At 37.8% G+C, this 21,686-nt stretch overlaps 1 protein-coding gene across 1 annotated transcript; it reads left to right on the top strand.

The window, feature by feature from the left end:
- Positions 1-505: 505 nt before the first annotated feature.
- On the top strand, positions 506-11,889 carry LOC103047799 (retinol-binding protein 1). The gene is made up of 4 exons (XM_007228670.3): positions 506-669; positions 1,842-2,020; positions 8,783-8,884; positions 11,668-11,889. Exons 1-4 carry the CDS (start codon positions 597-599, stop codon positions 11,716-11,718), a joined length of 405 nt encoding a protein of 134 aa, XP_007228732.2. The 5' UTR covers positions 506-596; the 3' UTR covers positions 11,719-11,889.
- The last annotated feature ends 9,797 nt before the right edge of the window (positions 11,890-21,686 follow it).

The following is a 21,686-nucleotide window of genomic DNA, read 5'->3' as shown; positions in this document are numbered from 1 at the left end:
AGTCTGTAATTCTAGAAATAAAATGTTCTACTATATGATTAGTGGAGTATTATTAATACTACTCATGTCAGTCAGGAATGGGTAATATATTGCTTAACAAAATAATGAATTAATTTGATGCAAAAAAGTATTTTTTCCTCTTTTACTTGTTTCCACATTATATCACATATTGTTTATGCTTGTGGTGCTTGAAACTTTATAAACCTATTTGTAAAAAAACTAAAATTAGATTAAATAAAAAGATTAAATCCGAAAACCAAACAAATCAAACACAAATGAAATCATATCACTGGTTTAGATTTAGATTTTACTACATTCTGTACTCAGCACTCAGCAGTGTCTTATTAGAGGCCCATCATTTAGTCTGACCACTGCGTGAACTGTGTTCAGAGCGCCCAGTTATAGGCAATGCAAATGAGGGGGTGGAGAGAAGGGGAGTTGCAGTTTGAATGGTTGTGCAAACAAAATCACAATAATAGGATTAAAATGGTTGGGTTAAAACTGAGGACTTGGGTAAGAAAACATTCCACAGCAGGTGAACCTCAGGACCAGTTCAGGATAGCTTATAGACTCGAAGAAGCACATTTAGGTTCAAAATGCCAGGCACGTACCATGGGTTTTGGAAAATGACCACTAATGACAACTTCGAGGACTATCTGAAGGCTTTAGGTGAGCTTTATTTTCTTATTTGTTTATGTTAAGCTGAACTTGCTTATTAAGGTTGAACCGCCTGCCTTTTAGTTGCTATCTTTTAGTTTAAATTGCTACATTTTATGTAAGTTTGCTATATATTAGTTGAATCGTTTAGTTGCATTTGCTACTATTTAGTAGAATCTGCTATATTTTAGTTAAATTTGCTATATTTCCATGACATTTTCTGCATTTTAGTTGAATAAGCTACATTCCAGTTAAATTTGCTACTTTATTGTTATATTTGCCAAATTTTAGTTGAATTGGCTACATTTTGGGTGAGTTTACTAAATTTCAGTTACATTTTCTACATTTAAGTTAAGTTTGCTGCATTTCAGTTAAATTTGCTTAATTTCAGCTAAATTGGCTAAATTTCAGTTAAATTTGCTATATTTTAGTTAAATGTGTTACTTTATAGTTGAATTTGCTATGTTTTGGTTGAATTGGCTATATTTCAGTTAAACCTGCTATATTGCAGTTGAATTGACTAAATTTCAGTTAAATTTGCTGTATTTCAGTTAAATTGGTTACTTTTTAGTTGAATTTGCTATTTTTTGATTGAATTGTCTACATTTCAGTTGATTTTGTTACTTTATAGTTGAATTTGCTATCTTTTGGTTGAATTGGCTACATTTCAGTTCAGTTGGTATAATTTCGACCATTAGTGTATGGTCAGATAGAATCAACAGCTTCTTCTTAAAAAAAAATTATATATATTTTTTAAAAGCAATTATATAGTTGCTTTTATTGCTTTTTTCTTTTCCCTATTGAAACTGAGTTCAGCATAATTATGTTTATTCACATAAAAAAGCAAATTTTCAGTCGAATTTGCTACTTTATTGTTGACCTTTTTATATTTTAGTTAATATGGCTACATTTCAGTTAAATTGGCTGCATATCAAATAGATTTCCCACATTTCAGATAAATTTGCCACATTTCAGATAAATTTGCTACATTTCAGATAAATTTGCTACATTTCAGTTAAATTTTATTATATTACTTTAATTGTCCCTTTCAGCTGAATAGGCTACTTTTTGTTTTAATTTGTTATCTTTTAGTTGATTTTATTATTTTATAGTTTGCTATATTTTAGATAAATTTTCAATCTTTTTGTCACAATTTTAATTATTTCTAATTTCATTTCTTGTAGATGTAAATATCGCCGTCAGGAAAATCGCCACCTTGGTCTTCTGTGATAAAGACATTAACCAGGAAGGCGATCACTTTATTATCAGGACCTTCAGTGCTTTCAGAAGCTACACTATGGAGTTTGACATTGGCAAGGAGTTTGAAGAAGATCTGAAAGGAATAGATGACAGGAAATGTATGGTACGTCTGGGTTTCCGTCTACTTCTGCTGATCTGATGCTGATTGTTTCCTTTTGAAGCCCAATCAATATTCAGTTACTGGGACACAATACTAACCCTTCGGTTTTTGGCATTTTCTTAAAATCCTATCTTATTGTGATAAACAGTTACTTATTTTAGCTTAAACATAGTCTTAGACTTTGACCAGCCTAGTATATTTGTGCTTTTTTATTTTATGAGTTTGATGGTTTACAAGCTAGACAACCAGCATTATCAAGCTAGCAGTCTAAAGCACTACCACTATAATCGATAGATTGCAGCTTCGAATCCTGGTCATGCAGCTCGCCATCAGCTGCCGAAGTCCTGAGAGATCACAATTGGCCTTGCTCTCTCTTTGGGTGGGTAGATGTCACTCTTTCCCCTCATCACTCCAAAGGGTGATGTCGATCAGCACAGTCATCTGTGAGCTGATGTATCAGAACGGAGTCGCTGCGCTTTCCTCCGAGTGTGCTGTGATGCTACTTGGCAATGCTGCATCAGCAGCAGTTTGAAAAGAGGCGGAGTTTGACTTCACATGTGTCAGAGGATTGGCATGTGCTAGTCTTTACCCTTCTTGCATTGTGGCATCACTAGTGATGGGGGATATACAGTGTATACAGAGTAGCAGCTGAATGAGTGAGACAATTAGCCTAGCTAAAATTGGAGCAAAATTGGAGAATTTTTTTAATAAATCTTAAAAAATACATTTTTAAACTTACTGTAAATTAATAACAACATTTAGTGACATTTTGATATTGAGGCATGAATTAGCTTCGATTCGCTACTTAGTTGCAGTGCAGGTGTACAATTCTACATGTCATATTCCAAACATAAAACGACAGAGAAAAGAAGCTTTCCAACAAAAATAAAAGCCCATCAAATAAAGTAACGTGTATTTATTTGAAGCTTCAGGAGTTGTAATTTATTTTAATCCCCTATAAAAATATAATAAATCCCAAGTACGACTGTCAGAGCTGTTTCTGTATGCATGGATCCGGAATCCGAAGACTGCAATTTTAAAATGAATGTGATTATCTCATTAACTCCTGCTCTGCTGTATTGCTCGCATTAATCGTGCCGGGTCGTGTTTTTGCTGAAGATAAGTGACATCTCAGGCCACGGCGCAGAAATTAGAGTTTAAGGTGAATTTCCATAACCCGGCAATGAAAAAGTGCTGTTGAACAGACATGCATGAAGATAAATTAGCCTACATAAAAGCGTTCCATTTGCTTATGATCTTGTTATTCCATACAGAACTGTGGTAGCAAAAAAGAGAAAGCCCAAAGCATGCAATAGATTGGATGTCTGGCCTCGGGAATTGCTTTAAGCTCTGCTTATTGAAAAGTTAAGACAGGGTTAAGGTGACCAAATGTGCCACAAGTTTTTCTTCTCTTTGCATCTCTTCTCTGAAGAGCGGCAACATGGGAGGCTCAAAACAAAACTGTCAAATAACCTAATAAAATAGATTGTTCAACCTTATGGTTTATTTAGAGGAAGGATAGAAAAAGCTCAAATATCTCAGAGATTTCAGCTGTCAGTTTCCACTGTGAGAAACAGAGTAAGGAAATGGAAGAACCACAGACACAGTTCTAGCTAAGACCTGAAGTGACAGATCATGAAAAATCTCAGATAAGCAGAGGAGAAGGATTGTGAGAACAGTAGAGAATCATAGTCAACCCACAGACCCCAGACCAGCTCCAAAGACCTACAACATCATCACTGTCACTGTGCATCGTTCACTATTAACTATTCAGCGCACTTTGCACAAGGAGAGGCTGTATGGGAGAGTAATTAATGCAGAAGTAGCCTTCTTTCTGAGCACACGCCACAAACAGAGTCGCTTGAGGTATGCTAAAGCTAAAGCACATTTGGAAAAGCCAGCTTCATTTTGGAATAAGGTGCTGTGTGTGGTCTGATGAAACTAAAATTATTTTAGAGTTATTTGGTGGGCGGTTATTTATGCATGGAGAAAAAAAAAAAGAACACAGCATTCCAAACAGCAAGAAAAACACTTTACTGCTCCCCACAGTAAAATGTGGTGGCAGTTCTATCATCACGCTGTGGGGCTGTGTGATCAGTGCAGGTACTGGGAGTCTTGTTAAAGTTGAGAATTGCATTGATTTTAGTCAATATCAGCAGATTCTTGAGAACAGTGTTCAAGAATCAGTGAGAAAGTTGAAGTTAAAGTTAAAGCGCCGGGGCTGGATACTCCAACAAGACAATGACCCTTTAGCTAAACACTAAACACTGCTCATAATCTACTAAAGCATTCATGCAGAGGAACACAGAAGTATAATGTTCTGGAATGATCATCTCAGTCCTCAATCCAGACCTGAATATTATTGAAAATGATCTGTGGTGTGATTTAAAGTGGGCTGTTCATGCTCAGAAACCTGAATCAAACCTGAATGAACTGGAGATGTTTTGAATGTTTTGTAAGATAAAGAAGAATGGACCAAAATACCTTCAACTAGAAACCCTTCAACCAGACTCTCATTGGAAGCTATAGGAAGAGTTTAGAGACTGTTATTTCTGCAAAAGGAGGATCTAAACTAAATATTGACTTTTTTTCTGTTGGGGTGCCCTTAAATTTATGCACCTGCCCCCTTTTTTGTTAAAAAAAATTATTGCAATCCTATAAACTTCTCAAATATCACTGTGTTTATCTGCTAAATGAATCATTCAAATTATCAAGGGTGCCCAAACCTTTTTCTTTTCATACCACTGTATATTCTTTAGCATCATTTAAGTCATGGGTGTCCAAACTTTTTTGTTGTTGAGGGCCAGACGGAGAAATATATTTGAAGTCCCGGGCCACAGACTCTGTAATAAAACAAATAATGAAATATACCACTTTAAATAATACCTTTTCCTGATTAATTTTATTTACACACCATTTTACTAGACTTACTATTTTTATCTTTCTTTGACAGTGTTGTGTAAACTAAGATTTTTCAAATTGATGTTTAATTTCATGTCTCTTAATATTAAACTCCTTAATTACGGCAACTTTTAGACTCTTGCCCTTTTTCTGCTGTACAACTGAATACTCGCCCCTTTTAGACTCTTTGGGCCGTTTATCTGCGCTAGAAACGCGCACCCTCTCCGCTTTTAGACTCTTTGGGTCGTTTATCTGCGCTAGAAATGCGCACCCTCTCTGCTTTTAGACTCTTTGGCCCGTTTTTCTGTGCTACAACTGAGCACTCTCTCCTCTTTTAGACTCTTTGGGCCGTTTATCTGCGCTAGAAATGCGCACCCTCTCTGCTTTTAGACTCTTTGGCCCGTTTTTCTGCGCTAGAAATGCGCACCCTCTCCGCTTTTAGACTCTTTGGCCTGTTTTTTGTGCTACAACTGAGCACTCTTTCCGCTTTTAGACTCTTTGGCCCATTTTTTTGCGCTAGAAATGCGCACCCTCTCCACTTTTAGACTCTTTGGTCTGTTTTTTTGTGCTACAACTTCACTCTCGCCGCTTTTAGACTCTTTGGGCCGTTTCTGACACCTAGCGTTCAAACTTTGAATCTCACATTATAAAAACCTGCTTAACAGCGGGCCAACTTTCCTTCTTTTTCTAAAATACAACGCGGGCCACTCCAAAAAAGGAAACTGGGCCGTAGTTTGGATACCCCTGATTTAAATAAAAAGTAAGCTAATTAAAGCATTCCAGCAGTAGACTTTTCTGATCACCACCCACCATTTAAAAATATATATTATTATGTAAAGAACTGAAATGATTATGTAAAGAACAAAAGCTGCTTAATAACAGTAGCTAAAAAGCTGCTTAAGGGTCAGGACAGGTCTGCTAGTGTTTATTTTAAATACTCCTAAATAAATTGCACAATTCTACAGAGTTTCAACACAGTGTCTTGGAATGGGATGGCGCTAGGCCAAAGCTTAGACACAGTAACGGCCTTGAAACAGTCCTTCAGCTGACCACTCACAGTGCAACTAATTATACACAGAATATTAACAATCCCCTTTATAGCAAGAGGGATTTTCTGCTTGGGTTTAAGAGGCACTTCTGGGGCAGCAGACAGTAGAATATGGGATATCGCTTTCTGTAAGCGCTGTACTGTAACTGATTCCCTGGGTACTTTCAGCTATTTTTACACAGTCATATACATACGCGCCAGTCGTGCAGCCTAGTTTTGTCAGCGTGGCAGGATTAAAGCTACACCCTGCCTCAAAAGCGCTCGAATAAATGATTTGAGAGGAGCTGGTTTCTGAGCAGCAGGTTATAATGATCTGGCAATCCGGCAGCAGCGCTTTATTCCCGACGTGACCGAGAACACAAAGAAACACGGCCTCGACTGCAGCATGTGACAGCTTTCCAAATCATTATCCCACTCGGCTGTTAATAATTTCAGGTTGTTTGAGGTCCGGTAGCTTTTATTCGCTTATTGTGCTGGAAAGACTTAATGGTTTCGCAGTTTGTATGCAGGTGAAATCCTTCGCTTCGCAACAGCGCTAAATCTCGCAGTTCGGCATGAGCCGGTAATTTAATGCTCTTATTCAGGAAAAACACACATGGAAAATAACTGTCGAAATAAATTGTTACACTGATTTGGCTGCAGGACACATCGTCAGTGATGGCCCTGGGAAACTCTCTCCAGAGACTCTCTAAAAAAGTGCTGAAATATAAATAAAAGATTTGTCATCTTCTTTTGTCTGGGAGAGTATATTAAAAAAAAAACATATGCTAAACTTAGAATGAAGAAAGGATGTCTATTTCCAGTGTGTTCCATCCTGATACCAATGGCTGTTAGTGGTTATGGTATTTTGCGCCTTCAGATTTGAATCAATCATCCTTTTTTGACTTCCTTCCAGACTTCTGAAGTTAAACAAACACTCAGCGCTTCTTAGAAATGCTGCTTTCTTTTGTTTTAAAGCTTTGCTGCTGTTTTTTTTTCTCCTTCTGCAACTAGAGAAAGTGCTGATCGACTAGACGATTAGTCTGAATAACCCCTGATAATAAAAAATAGCTACTTCATTTCAGTAATTCAGTTCAAAATGTGAACCTCATATATTATATAGATGTATTAAACACAGAGTGATCTATTTAAGCATTACATCCAATGAAAACCCAAAAATCTGTCTCAGAATATTTGAATATTATATATACATATTTTGGTATCAGTGTGGGCAGTGTGCCAAGTCCTGCTGGAAAATGAAATCTGCATCTCTATAAAAGTTGTCAGCAGAGGGAAGCATGAAGTGCTGTTAGACTTTTTTGTGAAAACAGTGGACCAACACCAATCGATGACATGGCTCTCCAAACCATCAGTAATTTTTGCATTTTACTTAGAAATCAAGAGGCCATAGTCTGGAGGAAGAGTGGAGAGACACACAGTCCAAGCTGCTTGAGGTCTAAGTTTCCACAATCAGTGATTTGGAGAGTTGTTTGGAGAGCCATGTCATCTGCTGGTCATCTGGGAAGGAAAATGACCCAAATCCACTCAATAGGACTCTTCCTGTCACTAGTATTGGCTCCAAGGGGCAATAGGAGGGTGAAGACTAGCGCATGCCTTCTTTAAAACATGGGAAGTCAGACTCCTCCTCTTTTCCCACTGCTGCTAATGCAGCATCACTGGGTAGCTAGCCAGCACACCTAGCTTATAGTGCTTTATCACCAAAATAGCTTTATTTATTGGACCAGTTCTGGTTAGGCTTATTATAAGAACAGTGGTGCTTTTCAGCAAACCAGCCTGCATTTCCACCTGGTTCTGGAACCTTTATTTGTTGGTGGAAATGTGGTGAAGTTTCAAAAATTAGGTTTGCGAACCAAAACTGTGCCTCGTTCACGCTATTGGAGGAAAGCGCAACACCCTGGCTTTGATACATCAGCTAACAGACACCTGTTTTGACCAAAATTACATTAGGAATGATGTGAAGAGACAGAGTGTAATCTACCCACCCAGAGAGAATGGTCAATTCTGCTCGCTCTGACTCTGGCTGCTGATGGCAAGCAGCATGACCCTTGATTTGATCCCATAGGTTCAACAAGCTTAAAACCAAGAAGCCTATATTAATAGGCTTATTCAACCCTACAGAAAAGTAATGTTTTTTTAGTATCCCTTTGTCTACCATCCTTTCTTTCTTTCACTTCTCTCTTTCTATCCTTCATGCACTTGGAAGAACTTGGCATTAGTGAGAGTCTATGATGACCTTCTCCTTTCGGTCCGGGTGCAAAGTGACAGTGTGTCAGTGCCGCTTTGTTCTCTGGGTGCAGACAGCCATGCTGGTATCTCCCCACTAAAGGCCAAGCTTTGTTCACACTCATTCGCTGTGTCGGCTGGAAATGGCCTGTGAAATCGTTCTCCGGGCCTCAGTTAATGACTAACAGCAGCTCCACACCCTGCGACCCACCGTCTCCATAATGAAATGCCAGTCAGCGTTCGGCATCATCCGCGAGACGGCTCCGTCGCCGAGGCCGTTCGAATCATCTCTCTCGTGCTGTTTGCTGCTCTCCTTCTTGCTGTAGCGTGTAATTGGAGGGAAGATCCATTTGTTCTGGCCGAGCCGTAATTCTCGCAGCTTCTCTCTGTGTACAGTGGTAGGTGTGCGGGAGGGTGATTTTGTCTGTTATCAGTTTTTTTCCCCTCTTTATGTTGAGTGTACGAGTGCACTTCTTCTTTAGCACCTGGAACCAATGAAGCCTCTGTAATGGGTTGAGTTTGCAGGCCAGTCAGCTCATATACAGCACTATACTATATTTCCTCATACCCATCCCAAATCTTTATTCCACTAGACAACCGTGACCTGGAATGGAGATAAGCTGGAATGTGACCAGAAAGGTGAGGTGGAGGGCAGAGGTTGGACCCACTGGATCGAAGGAGACGAGCTTCATGTGGTGAGCATGTTTTTTTATCACATCGTATACTCCAGAACTAACTACCGCCACCATGTTTATGAATGATTGATTTTTGTGTTGTTTAGGATCATCTGGTTGCTGTTCTTATGTGATCTTAGAAACATCCTACTTTAGGCTCCAGCCTGAGGTGTAGTCTATATTATAGTCATGGCTAAAAGAGTTGGAACCCCTGAAATAGTATTTATTTCAGAAAAATATTGCAATAACTCATTGTTAAATTCCCACAAAAATCAGAACACAGAGGAACAGCACCCAACCAGAGCAAATGAGCCAATAGGCTAACAGGCCAACGTCCTAGAAAAGCTTATATAGAGGTATATAAGCTGTTCCCGCCCCCATCTGGATCAGCACAGCTCTCTGATTTGCAGAATTGCAGAGGGTGATTGAGGGTCGAGTTAGAGTGACGCTGCAATCCACCTATTAGAGTAGGGTTGTCACAATACCAGAATTTTGACTTCGATACCAATACCAACTGTAGTATCATGATTCTTGATACCAAAACAATACTTGGAAGAACTGCTAAACTGAACTGTCTAACTGCTGTATCAGATATGTATGAGCTAGAGCTGTGTTTAGTCTTTCTGATTCTTGGGAGTATTTATTATATTTTCTGTGTCTGTGTAGCACAGATGTAATTGCAACCTGACTATATAAACTTGAAGGGGTGGCAGAAGTTCAGTTCTGAATAAGGAAAATAAATAGTGAGAAGAACATTTAGTGTTCTTTCAACGTTATGTTCATTTGAACACAAAAAGCTGATATAATTGATATAATTTCACGCAAAACTCGCTTCCTATAACCATCAATAAGCTTTTTACACCTCTCGACTGGAATTTCAGACCTCTCTTTATCTGCAAACTGCTCCAGATGTTTAATATTTCAAGGGTGCCTTCTCCCAACAGCAATTTTAAGATCTCTCCACAAGTGTCCAATGGGATTTAGATCCAGATTCATTGTTGGGGTGATTCTGGGTGCTTTATAAAGTATGTTTGGGGTCATTGTCCTGCTGCAAGACCCATGACCTAGGATGCAAACCCAGCTGTATGACCTTTGGTAATCTTCAGATTACATAATGCCTTTTACACAGTCAAGGCACCAGTTCCAGAGGCATCAAAACAACCATAAAAACATCTTTGAACCTCCGCCATATTTAACTGTAGGTACTGTGCTCTTTTCTTTGTAGACCTAATTCCATTTCCCTGTAAACGGTGGAATGATGTGATTTACCAAAGACTCTATTTGGTCTCATCTGTCCACAAGACTTTTTCCTAGAAGGATTTTGTCATACTCTCATACTTTTATGTCAAACTCAAGTCTAGCCAAGTTTGGTCTCCTTCCATATGGCGTTTCATTTTGTTTAAATGTTTTCAGAAAGTTCACGCTGACACTGATGCACCCTGAGCCTGCAGGACAGCTTGCATTTCTTAGGAACTTGATTGGAGCGGTTTACCCACCATCCGGACTATCCTCTGTTGCAAACTTTTTTTAGTTTTTCTTTTCCGTCCACGTCTAGGGAGGTTAGCTATGGAACCATGGGTTGTAAACGTCTTGATTACATTGCCCACCATGGACATAGGCACATCAAGACCTCTGAATATGGACTTGTAACCTTGAGATTGTTAATATTTTTCCAAAAGCTTGGTTCTCAAGTTCTTAGACGGTTCTCTTCTCCTCTTTCTGTTCTTCATGCTTAGTCAAATTCTCTCCTTTTTATCTGGATCAAGGTGTGATTGTTATATTTTCCACACCTGTCACTCGCTACACTTGCTACATGTGAGTTTAAATGAGCATCATATGCTTAAAAAATGGGTAACACTTTACTTGGATGGTCCATTTGATGGCCTCTTTGATGCTCAACTGACATTCAACTAACATTCAACTTCATGTCTATTAAATGCAAATGAACTAAAAGGTGAAAGTAAATGATTCTCTATTGAATATAACCCTACATTCAACTCTAACCCAAACTCTAATCTTAATATTTTAGGATTGGGTTTAGGGTTAGATTTTAAGGTTAAGGTAAGGGTTAGGTGTAGGGTTAGATTTTAGGGTTAATTCATGGTTAAGGTTAGGGTTAGGTGTAGGGTTAGTTTCTATTTTAATGGAATTTAATGGACATTCAATTCAGTGTTAGTTGAATGTCAGTTCAGCGTCAACAAGGCCATAAAATGGACCATCCAAGTAAAGTGTTACCAAAAAATGTTTTTTACCTACAATTTTGAAAAGTTGCCAATAATTTTGTCGAAAAATTAGGTTCAATTTCTCGTTTTTGTGGGGTTTTTTTGGGCATGTTGTTCCAATACATACAAAGGAAATACATGTGATTCAAAAAATAAGAGTAATTGCACTAATTTTCTAATTAATTATGGACTAATACTGTATTTTCAGCCATAATTGTATGTGCATAACTGTTATTGCTCCTACTATTACTCGGAGTAAAAATAGAAGCAATAATAAAGCGATTAACTTAGTTTTGCATCAGATTTACGCGTTTCAGATGCTGCTAACCACAATGTAAATGAGCTGCTGATTGTGTAAAGTGGTGAAAGGCCTGCAACAGATGTATATCTTTAGCTGTGTCAGTGATTATGCTTCAATATTACAATATTAAACATAAACTGAATGTAAACTGAGTTTATCGCATCTGACACCTGACTAAATGATCTATGAGGAGGAAGACACCTTTATACGTCTGGATACAATACAAATAATTTGTTTACGGTGTGTGTGGATGATTATCTCATGTACTTCTTTAACTTCAGGAGATGAGAGCACGAGGAGCAGTGTGCAAGCAGGTCTACAAGAGGAAATAAACCAGGCCCAGAGTGGAACCCCCGGCTGGAGATCAACGAGAGACCACGATAGAGACTCTTACCTGTTCATCCGTCCATCATTTCTTTATTCTTCTCTTGTTAGACCTGTATGAAGTGATTAGATCAACTTTATCTAAATAAAACATTGACAAATACACAATTATATAAGAATATTATGACCACGCCTTGTTTTTTACTGTCTATTTTATCATTTCCACTGAGCATATAGGACAATTTGTAGTTCTATAATACAGTACTGTTGACTGTAGTCCTGTGGTGGGTCTTTGGTTCTTATGATAATTATGGCTTACAGCCAATGAAAACCCAAAAATCAATGTCTCAGAAAATTAAAATGCAATATAAGACCAATTGGTACTTCTAGCAGTGTGAGCAGTGTGCTGAAGTCCTGCTGGAAAATGAAATCCGCATCTCCATAAAAGTTGTCAGCAGAGGAAAGCAGGAAGTGCTGAAAGATTTTTTCGAGGAAACACAGTGGACCAACACCAGCAGATGACAGACATGTCTCTCCAAACCATCACTGACTGTAGAAACTTCACACTAGACCTCAAGCAGTTTGGACTGTGTGTCTCTCCACTCTTCCTCCAGACTCTGATCTCTTGATTTACAAATGAAATGTCAAATTTACTGATGATCAGTGATGGTTTGGAGAGTCATGTCTGTCATCTGCTGGTGTTGATCCACTGTGTTTTATTATCAAGTCTAAATTCAGTGCAGTTTTGTTTGGATTTCTTCATTTTAAAAGTAACTAAGTTACTTTACAAGTTACTTTATTAGTTACTTTCAGCAGCTGCAGACACCACCTCCCGCCGCCTTAACATAAACATTATAACCAGCTTTGCCAATACTCCCTTTGTTGGAAAATGCATTTTTAACAGCAAAATGTATCTCTAGACATTTAAAGTTGAACTATTTCCTGAAAAAATATATTTTTTTATAAAAATAAAAGACCATTTCTCTTGAAATAACTTAACATATATATATTTTTTTTATTAAAATATGGTCTTTCTTGATTTAACTTAACATAAATACTTGTTTTTATTAAAAAATATCAAATAAAGCAGCAAGGAGTGGTTTTATAAAACAGAACCGTGTATATGGTCTAGGCCAGGGATCACATATTTGCAGACTGTGGTCCGGGTCCGGACCCAGACGTTGTCCAATGCAGACCCAAACCGATAAACTACTGAGAAGGATTTAATTTTGACAGTGTTCATTTAAAGCACCGGAACTTTTCTAGTCTTTACGGTATACGCGCTCTGCGGCACAGGAAACTTGCAGACCAATCACGTGTGGTGTAAAATCTTCAAACGCTCTCCTCTGCCAATCAGATCTGTGCAGACTAAGTAACACGTTACTGACATCACTGCTCTCAATTAACATTCAACTGAATATCTGTTAAATGTTACGTTGATATCTGGCTTGTGATCATCCACCTTCCTCTTGATTATATTCCAGAGGATTTTTAATTTCGTAAAATCAAAGAAACTCATCATTTTTAAGTGGTCTCTTATTTTTTCCAGAGCTGTATACAAGATTTTTCATTTTTATAGTTTAATCATAAATACATTACAGAGATATAGATTATTTGCTTTCCTTAATAAGTCTTTTTCTTTGTTCAGATGTTGTTCAAACTTCAGTCTCACTTAAAGGTGTTGATTTTGAAGCAGGGGTGTCTTTCCTTTTGACTGCAGACAGTAAGACTGGTGTTCCAGAAGCTTCTAGCTGATGGTATCTTGGTGTCTTGGTTGGGTTATGAATTTTTCATGACCATCCAAACCAGTTCTCTCTCAGCTGAGGATCACAGGTTGGATTTTTTCCAGACTTTGGCAAAAAGGCTAAACCTCCTCAGATGCTTCCATACAGTGGAATCCCTCTCAGATCTGCTCTGAGCTCCTTGGAATTTCCCCACTGTAATCCAAGGAAGCCTTCAACCCAGTGAACAGAGAACGTTATCAGAATGTTCAGCAACGTTTTTTTTTTTTTTTTTTTTTAGGAAGGTTCGCCTGTAACATTATAGAAATACTGTAATGCTCGAGAAACATTCTAAAAAAACACGGGACACAATAATGGTTTGCCTCACAACATTATTAAAATGTTTCTCACACAGCATTCCCAACTAGAGGAAAAATATGTACAATATGGAAACGTTAAAAGTAACGTTCCCAAAACTTGAGATGTTGAGGTAACATCACCAGAAACCGTAAAAATGTTAGGGAAAAAAAACCATCCAGATAACTTGACAAATTAAATGTTCGAAGATTGTTAACTGTAAGGTTCAGAAAATGTTGTAAAAGAACTCTTTTTTTTCTTGCACACCCTCTCTCTCTCTCGCACGCCCTCTCTCTCTCCTGCATGCCCTCTCTCTCTCTCTCTCTCTCTCTTGCTCGCTCTCTCTCCTGCACGCCCTCTATCACACACCCTCTCTCTCTCTCTCTCTCTCTCTCTTGCATGCCCTCTCTCTCTCTCGCATCCTCTCTTGCACACCCTCTGACTCTCTCTCACGCACACCCTTTTTCTCTCTCTCCCTCTCTCTCTCTGTCTCTCTCTCACTCTATCTCTCAATAGGAATAATTATTCGTAGTTTAATCAGTTAAAGTAATGCTGGTGTTTTTGTTCTTAATAAAGCACCACAATCACACTCATTGTTTGTTTGTATCAACTAGATTCAAAAGATGGATCTTCTCCTGATGACAGTAGGAAAGAACCCTGGTCCCCCCCCCCAAAAAACAAAAAGAAAATTAATTGTTGTTAGTCATTGTTATTATGCCCAGACTCCTTATTTGTTTTAACAACCATACCGAAAAGTACCGAACCGTGGGGTTTATATCATGGTGTGAACGGTGAATTTTCTGTACCATTACACCCCTACTAGACTGATTTGGATTTTTTTTCTTAGGAACATGTATCATCATTTAAAAACTGCTTTTTATATTTACTCAGGTTGTATTTGTTTATTATTAAAATTGTTTTGATAATCTGAAAAATGCAAAAACAAAAGAGATCTGTAAGGGGCAAATACTTTTTTAATGCCACGATATGCTGTGAGTAGAACACATAAACTAATAATAAAACACACAAAAGAGGAATATACAGCCACTTTTAGATACAAACTGGATCTTTTCCTTGGCATTGAAATGCACTGCGAGAGTGGAGGAATTTATCAGAACAACACACGGTATGTGGAGTGGCTCTCGGTGGACCTCCCCCAGCTCTGCTGCCAGGCTTTTCTGGGCTTTATTCGGGTATTAGGCTTTCTTTACGTCCACTGTCTCCAAATCTGAGCTATACAGGCTTTTCGATTGCAGGCTGTAAACTAATAGGAAAGAGCTTATGTCCAAGTGGCACTTTCCCTGCCAGGCAGAAGGGGAATGTTTTAAATTATTGGGCGCCCTAGTGGAGAAATCCAACTATAAGGATTTAACAGCAAATAGAAACATTTGTTCCTTGTCTGGAATTGTGCTGAAATAAGTCAAATGTCAGTTAGATGTTTGTTGAAAGAGAACGGGTGTCGATATACTGTGGCATCGGAGTAATTGTTTGGCAACAACAAGAACAAAATTGTCCCCATTACTCCAGTGGTGCTCCATCACCCAAGATATCCTTGGTGTCTGAAGTTTGATTTTGGAGCTCTGTTGTTGAGTAGTCTTAAGTAGATTTGCTTTTGTAATTACTTTGACTTTATTTGATTTCAGACAGTATAAACCCACAATATTTCATATTTTAGCTGGTTACTTGAATTTCATTTATGAGAAAACATTCATTCCTGCATTTAAAAAAAGTTGGGACTGGGCATTTTAGTTGTAGTTTGATTGTAGGAAATAACAGAGGCACTGTTTTTTATTTTCACTTTTCATACTGTCCCAACGTTTTATGATTTAGGGTTGTATTTGGGCATTTATGCTTAAGGTTAAATATGGACGCTGAAACAGATATGGACCCTTCTGTCAGTACCCTGTGTTATGCCAATGTGAACAGACTGAAAAGAAACTGAGAAAAGAACTAAAAAAAAAATAAACCAAGACCGAACTTCTGGTTATACCAGCAAAACCATCTATCCAACACAACTTCACTATAACCATCGACTCTCTCTCTCTCTCCCCGACAAAGGTTGCTAGAAACCTGGGTGTTCTGGCTGATGACCAGCTCTACTTCACGCACCATGTGGCCTCAGCTGCTCGATCCTGACGCTTTGTAACATCAGAAAATTAGACCGTTTCTGACGCAACAGGCCACCCAACTCCTGGTACAAGCAGTGGTTCATCTCACACCTCAACTATTTCAATGCAATTCTAACAGTCCTCCAGTCCTGTGTTATAGAACCACTTCAGATGATCCAGAACGCAGGAGCACGTCTGGCTGGTCTTCAACCAGCCAAAACCAACGGCACATGTCACCCCACTGCTCATTGAGCTCCATTGGCTACCAGTTGCTCTTCAAAGAGCACTTACTCTCCTTAGAAGTTAGAAAGAGGGCCAGATTGATGGTTAGGATTAGGTTTTGGATTGTGGTTAAGGTTAAGGTTAGGATTTGGATATTTAGAGGTTAGGATTAGGAATAGAGAGATAATTAGGGTTAGGGTTAGGATTTGGACGTTTTGGGGGTTAGGATTAGGGCCAGTATTAGGGTTAGGTTTTAAAGTGAGGTTAAGATTAGGGTTAGGATTTGGACGTTTAGAGGTTAAGAAAAGGATTAGGCTTTGTTTTGAGGTTAGGATTGGGGCCAGAATTAGTGTTAGGTTTTGGAGTGAGGTTAAGGTTAGGGTTGACTTTTGGACTGTAATTGGTCTAAAAGTCTAAACCATCTAGAAAAGTGTTTTACACTGCAGAGGAACCGGATTATGGTCCACTAGATCTGGCCCAAGAACACCTCCTTTGGTTTGGCCAAAGTGACTGTGGTTCACGCCCCCTTTTTCACCTGCTACTTTGGTTTGGAACCTAAATGAAAAGTCTGAAAGTCTGAACCAAATAAGGCAGGTGTGAAATCTTCCTTAGATGATTCTAATAGTTTCACTGAGAACTTTTATCTTTGCTAAAAAAGGAATTCTTGACAAATCTCTCTTTTGTAACAAAGCTAACAGCAGTCTTGCATAGCGACAAGTTTAAAAAAAATCACAGTGACATTATGTTACATTATCATAAAAAGATTATTAAGTAGATTCTGTGCTGCGAGAATGATCCTGACCATATTAGCCTCCGCTATGTGTTTCCACACCAGAGAAACATCACTAACTGCAACATTCAAATGAGCTCAGTGCTGTGAAATAGACCCTCATTATTACACACATTCTGTTCTTTATCAGATTTACCATCAGATGGAAATATCAGCACAACTGTTGGAGGAATATTTCATCACTTCGTTAGCGCTGGGCTATATTCACCACAGTGAATCTCGCTCCAAGTCGCACAGATGCCTATAGGCCTTCATTATCTTACTTCAAGAAACACACATTTCACAAGTTAAACAACCAAACACTAACATTATTATTTTAGCCCTTGAAATGGCCGGGACCTGTCTGCAGATCTGCTATGCCGCTATTTTGCACTGTAAAAAAATGATATTCTAATAAGTTAGTTTCTATTGCTTTTCTTGTAGTAACTGGATAATAAGCCCTGCACCAGTTTCACACGTACTAACCTTCTGCACAGTCTCTTAATTACTTATATTGCTTGTGTTAAAAGAGAAATACATCATTTTTTAAATGTCCATATTAAGAGATGTGCAAAACACACAACTATGTGAAACCTTATTTAAATCTTTAATTGAGCATATTTTAATATATGGATATTTTATATATTGAACAATATACAGCTCTGGAAAAAAAATTTAGGGACCACTTCAGTTTCTAAATCAGTGTCTCTGATTTTACTATTTATATTGTTGTTTTATTCTATAAACGACAAACAACAATTCTCCCAAATTTCAAATAATAATATTGTCATTTAGAGCATTTATTTGCAGAAAATTAGAAATGCCTGAAATAGCAAAAAAAAAAAAAAAAATGCAGAGCTTTCAGACCTCAAATAATGCAAAAAAAAAAAAAAGTTCATATTCATAAAGTTTTAAGAGTTCAAAAATCAACATTTGGTGGAATAACTATGGATTTTAATCACATTTAATCACATTCTCATGCATGGGATGTTCTCCTCCACCAGTCTTACACACTGCTTTTGGATAACTTTATGCTCTATCACTCCTGGTGCAAAGATTCAGGCAGTTCAGCCTGGTTTGATGGCTTGTGATCATCCATCTTCCATCTGATTGCTGAGTTTTGCATTAATCTGTGCTATTTATTGGTCGGTGAGTTTAAAAATATATGTTTATGAAAAGTGCTGGAATAACTCTGACTGGCAACCGGTCACTTAGCAACTAATTCAAAAGGAGAAAAACAACGAAACCCTTCTAATGCACCTTTAGATCTATGAGAAAACCATAGGGCAATAAGAAGTGAAGCATTACCCCTTTCGTTCAATAAATAAGGATTTGGTTCAATAAGGACTCATTCTTCATCCACCTACACAAAGAAACAGAGCTTTTTTATTGGTTATTGGTGTTGTGATCTATACTGGATTTATCATGTTGACAAACAAAAGACTCTGCCTCAAATAACTCAAAGCTATTAAATGTTCTTTTTGCGGTTGAAGCAAAGATTCTATTAGAATGTATGTTTTGTAGGTTCACACAATTATAGTTTTTGGGCTTTGTTGTTTGCTGTAAGAGATCGTACACACACTCAAAAAAATAACTCATTGGATTAACTCAATTGAATTGTGGGCAGGATTTCCACACATCGACTTTGTGTAGCCTCAACCCAACCTAAATACCTCCATGGAGCACAATGTAATTGAGTTGGTCGAACCCATCTTCATTATATGGAGCCACAATAACTGAAATACCCCGGTGTACTACAATGTAATTGAGTTGGTCAAACACATCTTTATCTAATGTAGCCACAACAATATTTACCGATTTAAATTTATTCAATGAAACCTAAAAGTGTTGATCCAAAACAACACATTTGTTATATTGAACTTAACAAATACATATACATATATATTTAAAATTAATATTTTCCTGAACTTGTATTTAGTCTTCTTTCTGGTTTCATTCAACTATTTTTTTTTTAATACTTATAGAAAAGTAGATGAAAGAGAACAGTAAAGAATTAAAAGTACTGAGAGCACAGCGAGAACACAGAGTTACTGCAGCTCAGTAAATGATGCTTGTTCTACAGCAGGGGTGTCCAAACTTTTTTTGTTGGGGGCCAGAAGGAGAAATATATTTGAAGTCACGGGCCACAGACTCTGTAATAAAACAAATAATGAAATATACCACTTTAAATAATACATTTTCCTGATTATTTCATTTACACACCATTTTACTTGACTTACTATCTTTATCTTTGACAGTGTTGTGTAAACTAAGATTTTTCAAATTGATGTTTAATTTCATGATGTCTCTTAATATTAAACTCCTTAATTACGGCAACTTTCAGACTCTTTTGCCCTGTTTTTCTGCGCTAGAAATGCGCACCCTCTCCACTTTCAGACTCTTTGCCCCGTTTTTCTGCACTAGAAATGCGCACGCTCTCTGCTTTTAGACTCTTTGCCCCGTTTTTCTGCACTAGAAATGCGCACTCTCTCCGCTTTTAGACTCTTTGCCCCGTTTTTCTGCACTAGAAATGCGCACCCTCTCTGCTTTTAGACACGTTTGCCCCGTTTTTCTGCACTAGAAATGCGCACTCTCTCCTCTTTTAGACTCTTTGGCCCGTTTTTCTGCGCTAGAAATGCGCACTCTCTCCGCTTTTAGACTCTTTGGCCCGTTTCTGACACCTAGCGTTCAAACTTTGAATCTCACATTATAAAAACCTGCTTAACAGCGGGCCAACTTTCATTCTATTTCTAAAATACCTCGCGGGTAGTTTGCACACCCCTGTTCTACAGCTACAACACAGAGACCAAGTATTTAATCATAATATATGATCTACAAGTTTACCTAAGGTAGCCCCGGGGGAATCACTACACACTGATGGTGAGTGTTAGTCAGAAACTGTTGGACACACCCAGTATGCAAATAGATTGTGAAAGAAGCCAATGGAAAAGAAGCTGTTAATGGCAACAGACTAAACTCAGTTATTATAAGTTGGTTCAACTCAAAGATCTCAGTTTGAATAGTTCAGTATATGTGCCCACAAATGTTCAACTAACTCAAAATAGTTGAGTATTGTTTAGAAATCTCCAATTTTTTATGTAAAACAGACTTAATTTATTTGAGTTCAAACAACTTCTGGGTTTACATTGTTCCTCATTTGTCCACCCCACCCCACTTCAGACACAAAACACAAAAATTTGTTCGAGCAAATCAAGGAAAAACATAATGTGGCACACCAAAGGAGGGCTTGGGTCATTGCTTTGAGTGCAGAGGTAACTCTTGGTCTTCCTTTTCTGAAGTGATTCTGTTGTTCTTAAAGTCATTTTTTTTATTTAGTTAAGTAGTTCTTGTCGTAATATGGACCTAGTATGTAGATATATTTGTAGAATTCAAGCAATTTAAGCAATGTAATTAAACAGAGCATTTATTGACATTTAATTTGCAATACTGCAAAAGGACAACTAAAACTTACAGTTACCCACCAGATTTCCTCGTAACATAATTAAATTAGATATACGCTATAGAACTGAATTATAAGGCAAACTGTTGATTTTTGGGAAAATGAAAGGATTTTAAGTATGCCTTATATTGTGTAAAATACAGTTATTATTGAGTTCATTCAGAAACCGTTGGTCTCAGATGACTAGTCCTGTTTTTCATGCGGCTGTAGGGATTTATTTGGGACTAGACGTGGACGTGGAGAGTACAGTGAGTCAGTTTTGTTCCCTCTCTTTGTTCTCGTTCTCATTCTGACGGACATGCTGATAACTTCTCAACTAAAGGCCAAGCTTTTGTTCACACTCATTCTCTGTGCCAGCTGGAAATGATCTGAAAAATCATTCTCTCAGCCCGAGTACCCGCGGCTGACAGCAGCACCGCACTGAGAGAAGCTGCCGTGAGTCAGCATCTCCACAACAAAATGCAGTAGAAAGTAGAAGTAGAAATGTTCTCAAATATATATATTTTTTATTAGGCATGTTGGTCACCACATTCAGCATATTCTGGCATATTTCCCTGCAGTAGTAAATGTGGGGTTTAAACTTAAAATGAATAGGAAATTTTGTTTTTACTTTTGGTGTAAAAAAAAAAAAAAAAAAAAATATGATAAAAAGTACTTCCAGAGATCCAGAAACTTGAACAGTTTGTCCTAACACCCTTCAGACTGGGTGACACAGGGCATGATAATTTACCCCGATAAATCACTTTTCACACTGTTATCCAGCTCAAAGTAGCTCCACACCTCCTTGCTTGAATCCGGAGAGCCCTGACATTTAAAACGAGGCATTAATAACTTAAAAAGTGCAGAAGAAGCTGATTAAAAAACACTGCTTACATCCTATAATGCTACTAACTTCAGCTCCGAGCGCCGCCATCACTGTACTGATAATGACATAGACATATATACTGTATATATACATAGACTCTGCATAGCACAGCAGCCAGCACCAGGAGGCAGACTATGCGGAGTCTGTGTAACTGTTAAAATTTCTGGATCACAGAACGCTGTGGGAGAGTGGAGGTGCGCTATTTAGCAAAGGTAAGAACTTTTTATCATGTTTTACTACAACAAAAGTCCATTTTACACCTCCTTTACATCTCCTTGTAATGACTGAATCATATGACTTTTTCATATGATTCCAGTTGGGAGTGTTTGCATTCAGTTTTTAATTTTTATTTATTTTTTATTTTTAGCTACAATTGAGCCAGGACAAATTTGTTTCACAAAATCTTGTAGTGATGAAATTACTTGTAGTGATTAAATTACTAAATATAAAATGACTGTGATGATAGAATTGTAC

Source organism: Astyanax mexicanus, chromosome 8 (assembly GCF_023375975.1).
Source record: "Astyanax mexicanus isolate ESR-SI-001 chromosome 8, AstMex3_surface, whole genome shotgun sequence".
NCBI classification, from domain to species: Eukaryota; Metazoa; Chordata; class Actinopteri; order Characiformes; family Acestrorhamphidae; genus Astyanax; species Astyanax mexicanus.
Note: the sequence above shows the minus strand (reverse complement) of the source record. Positions and strands in the feature narration are given on the sequence as shown.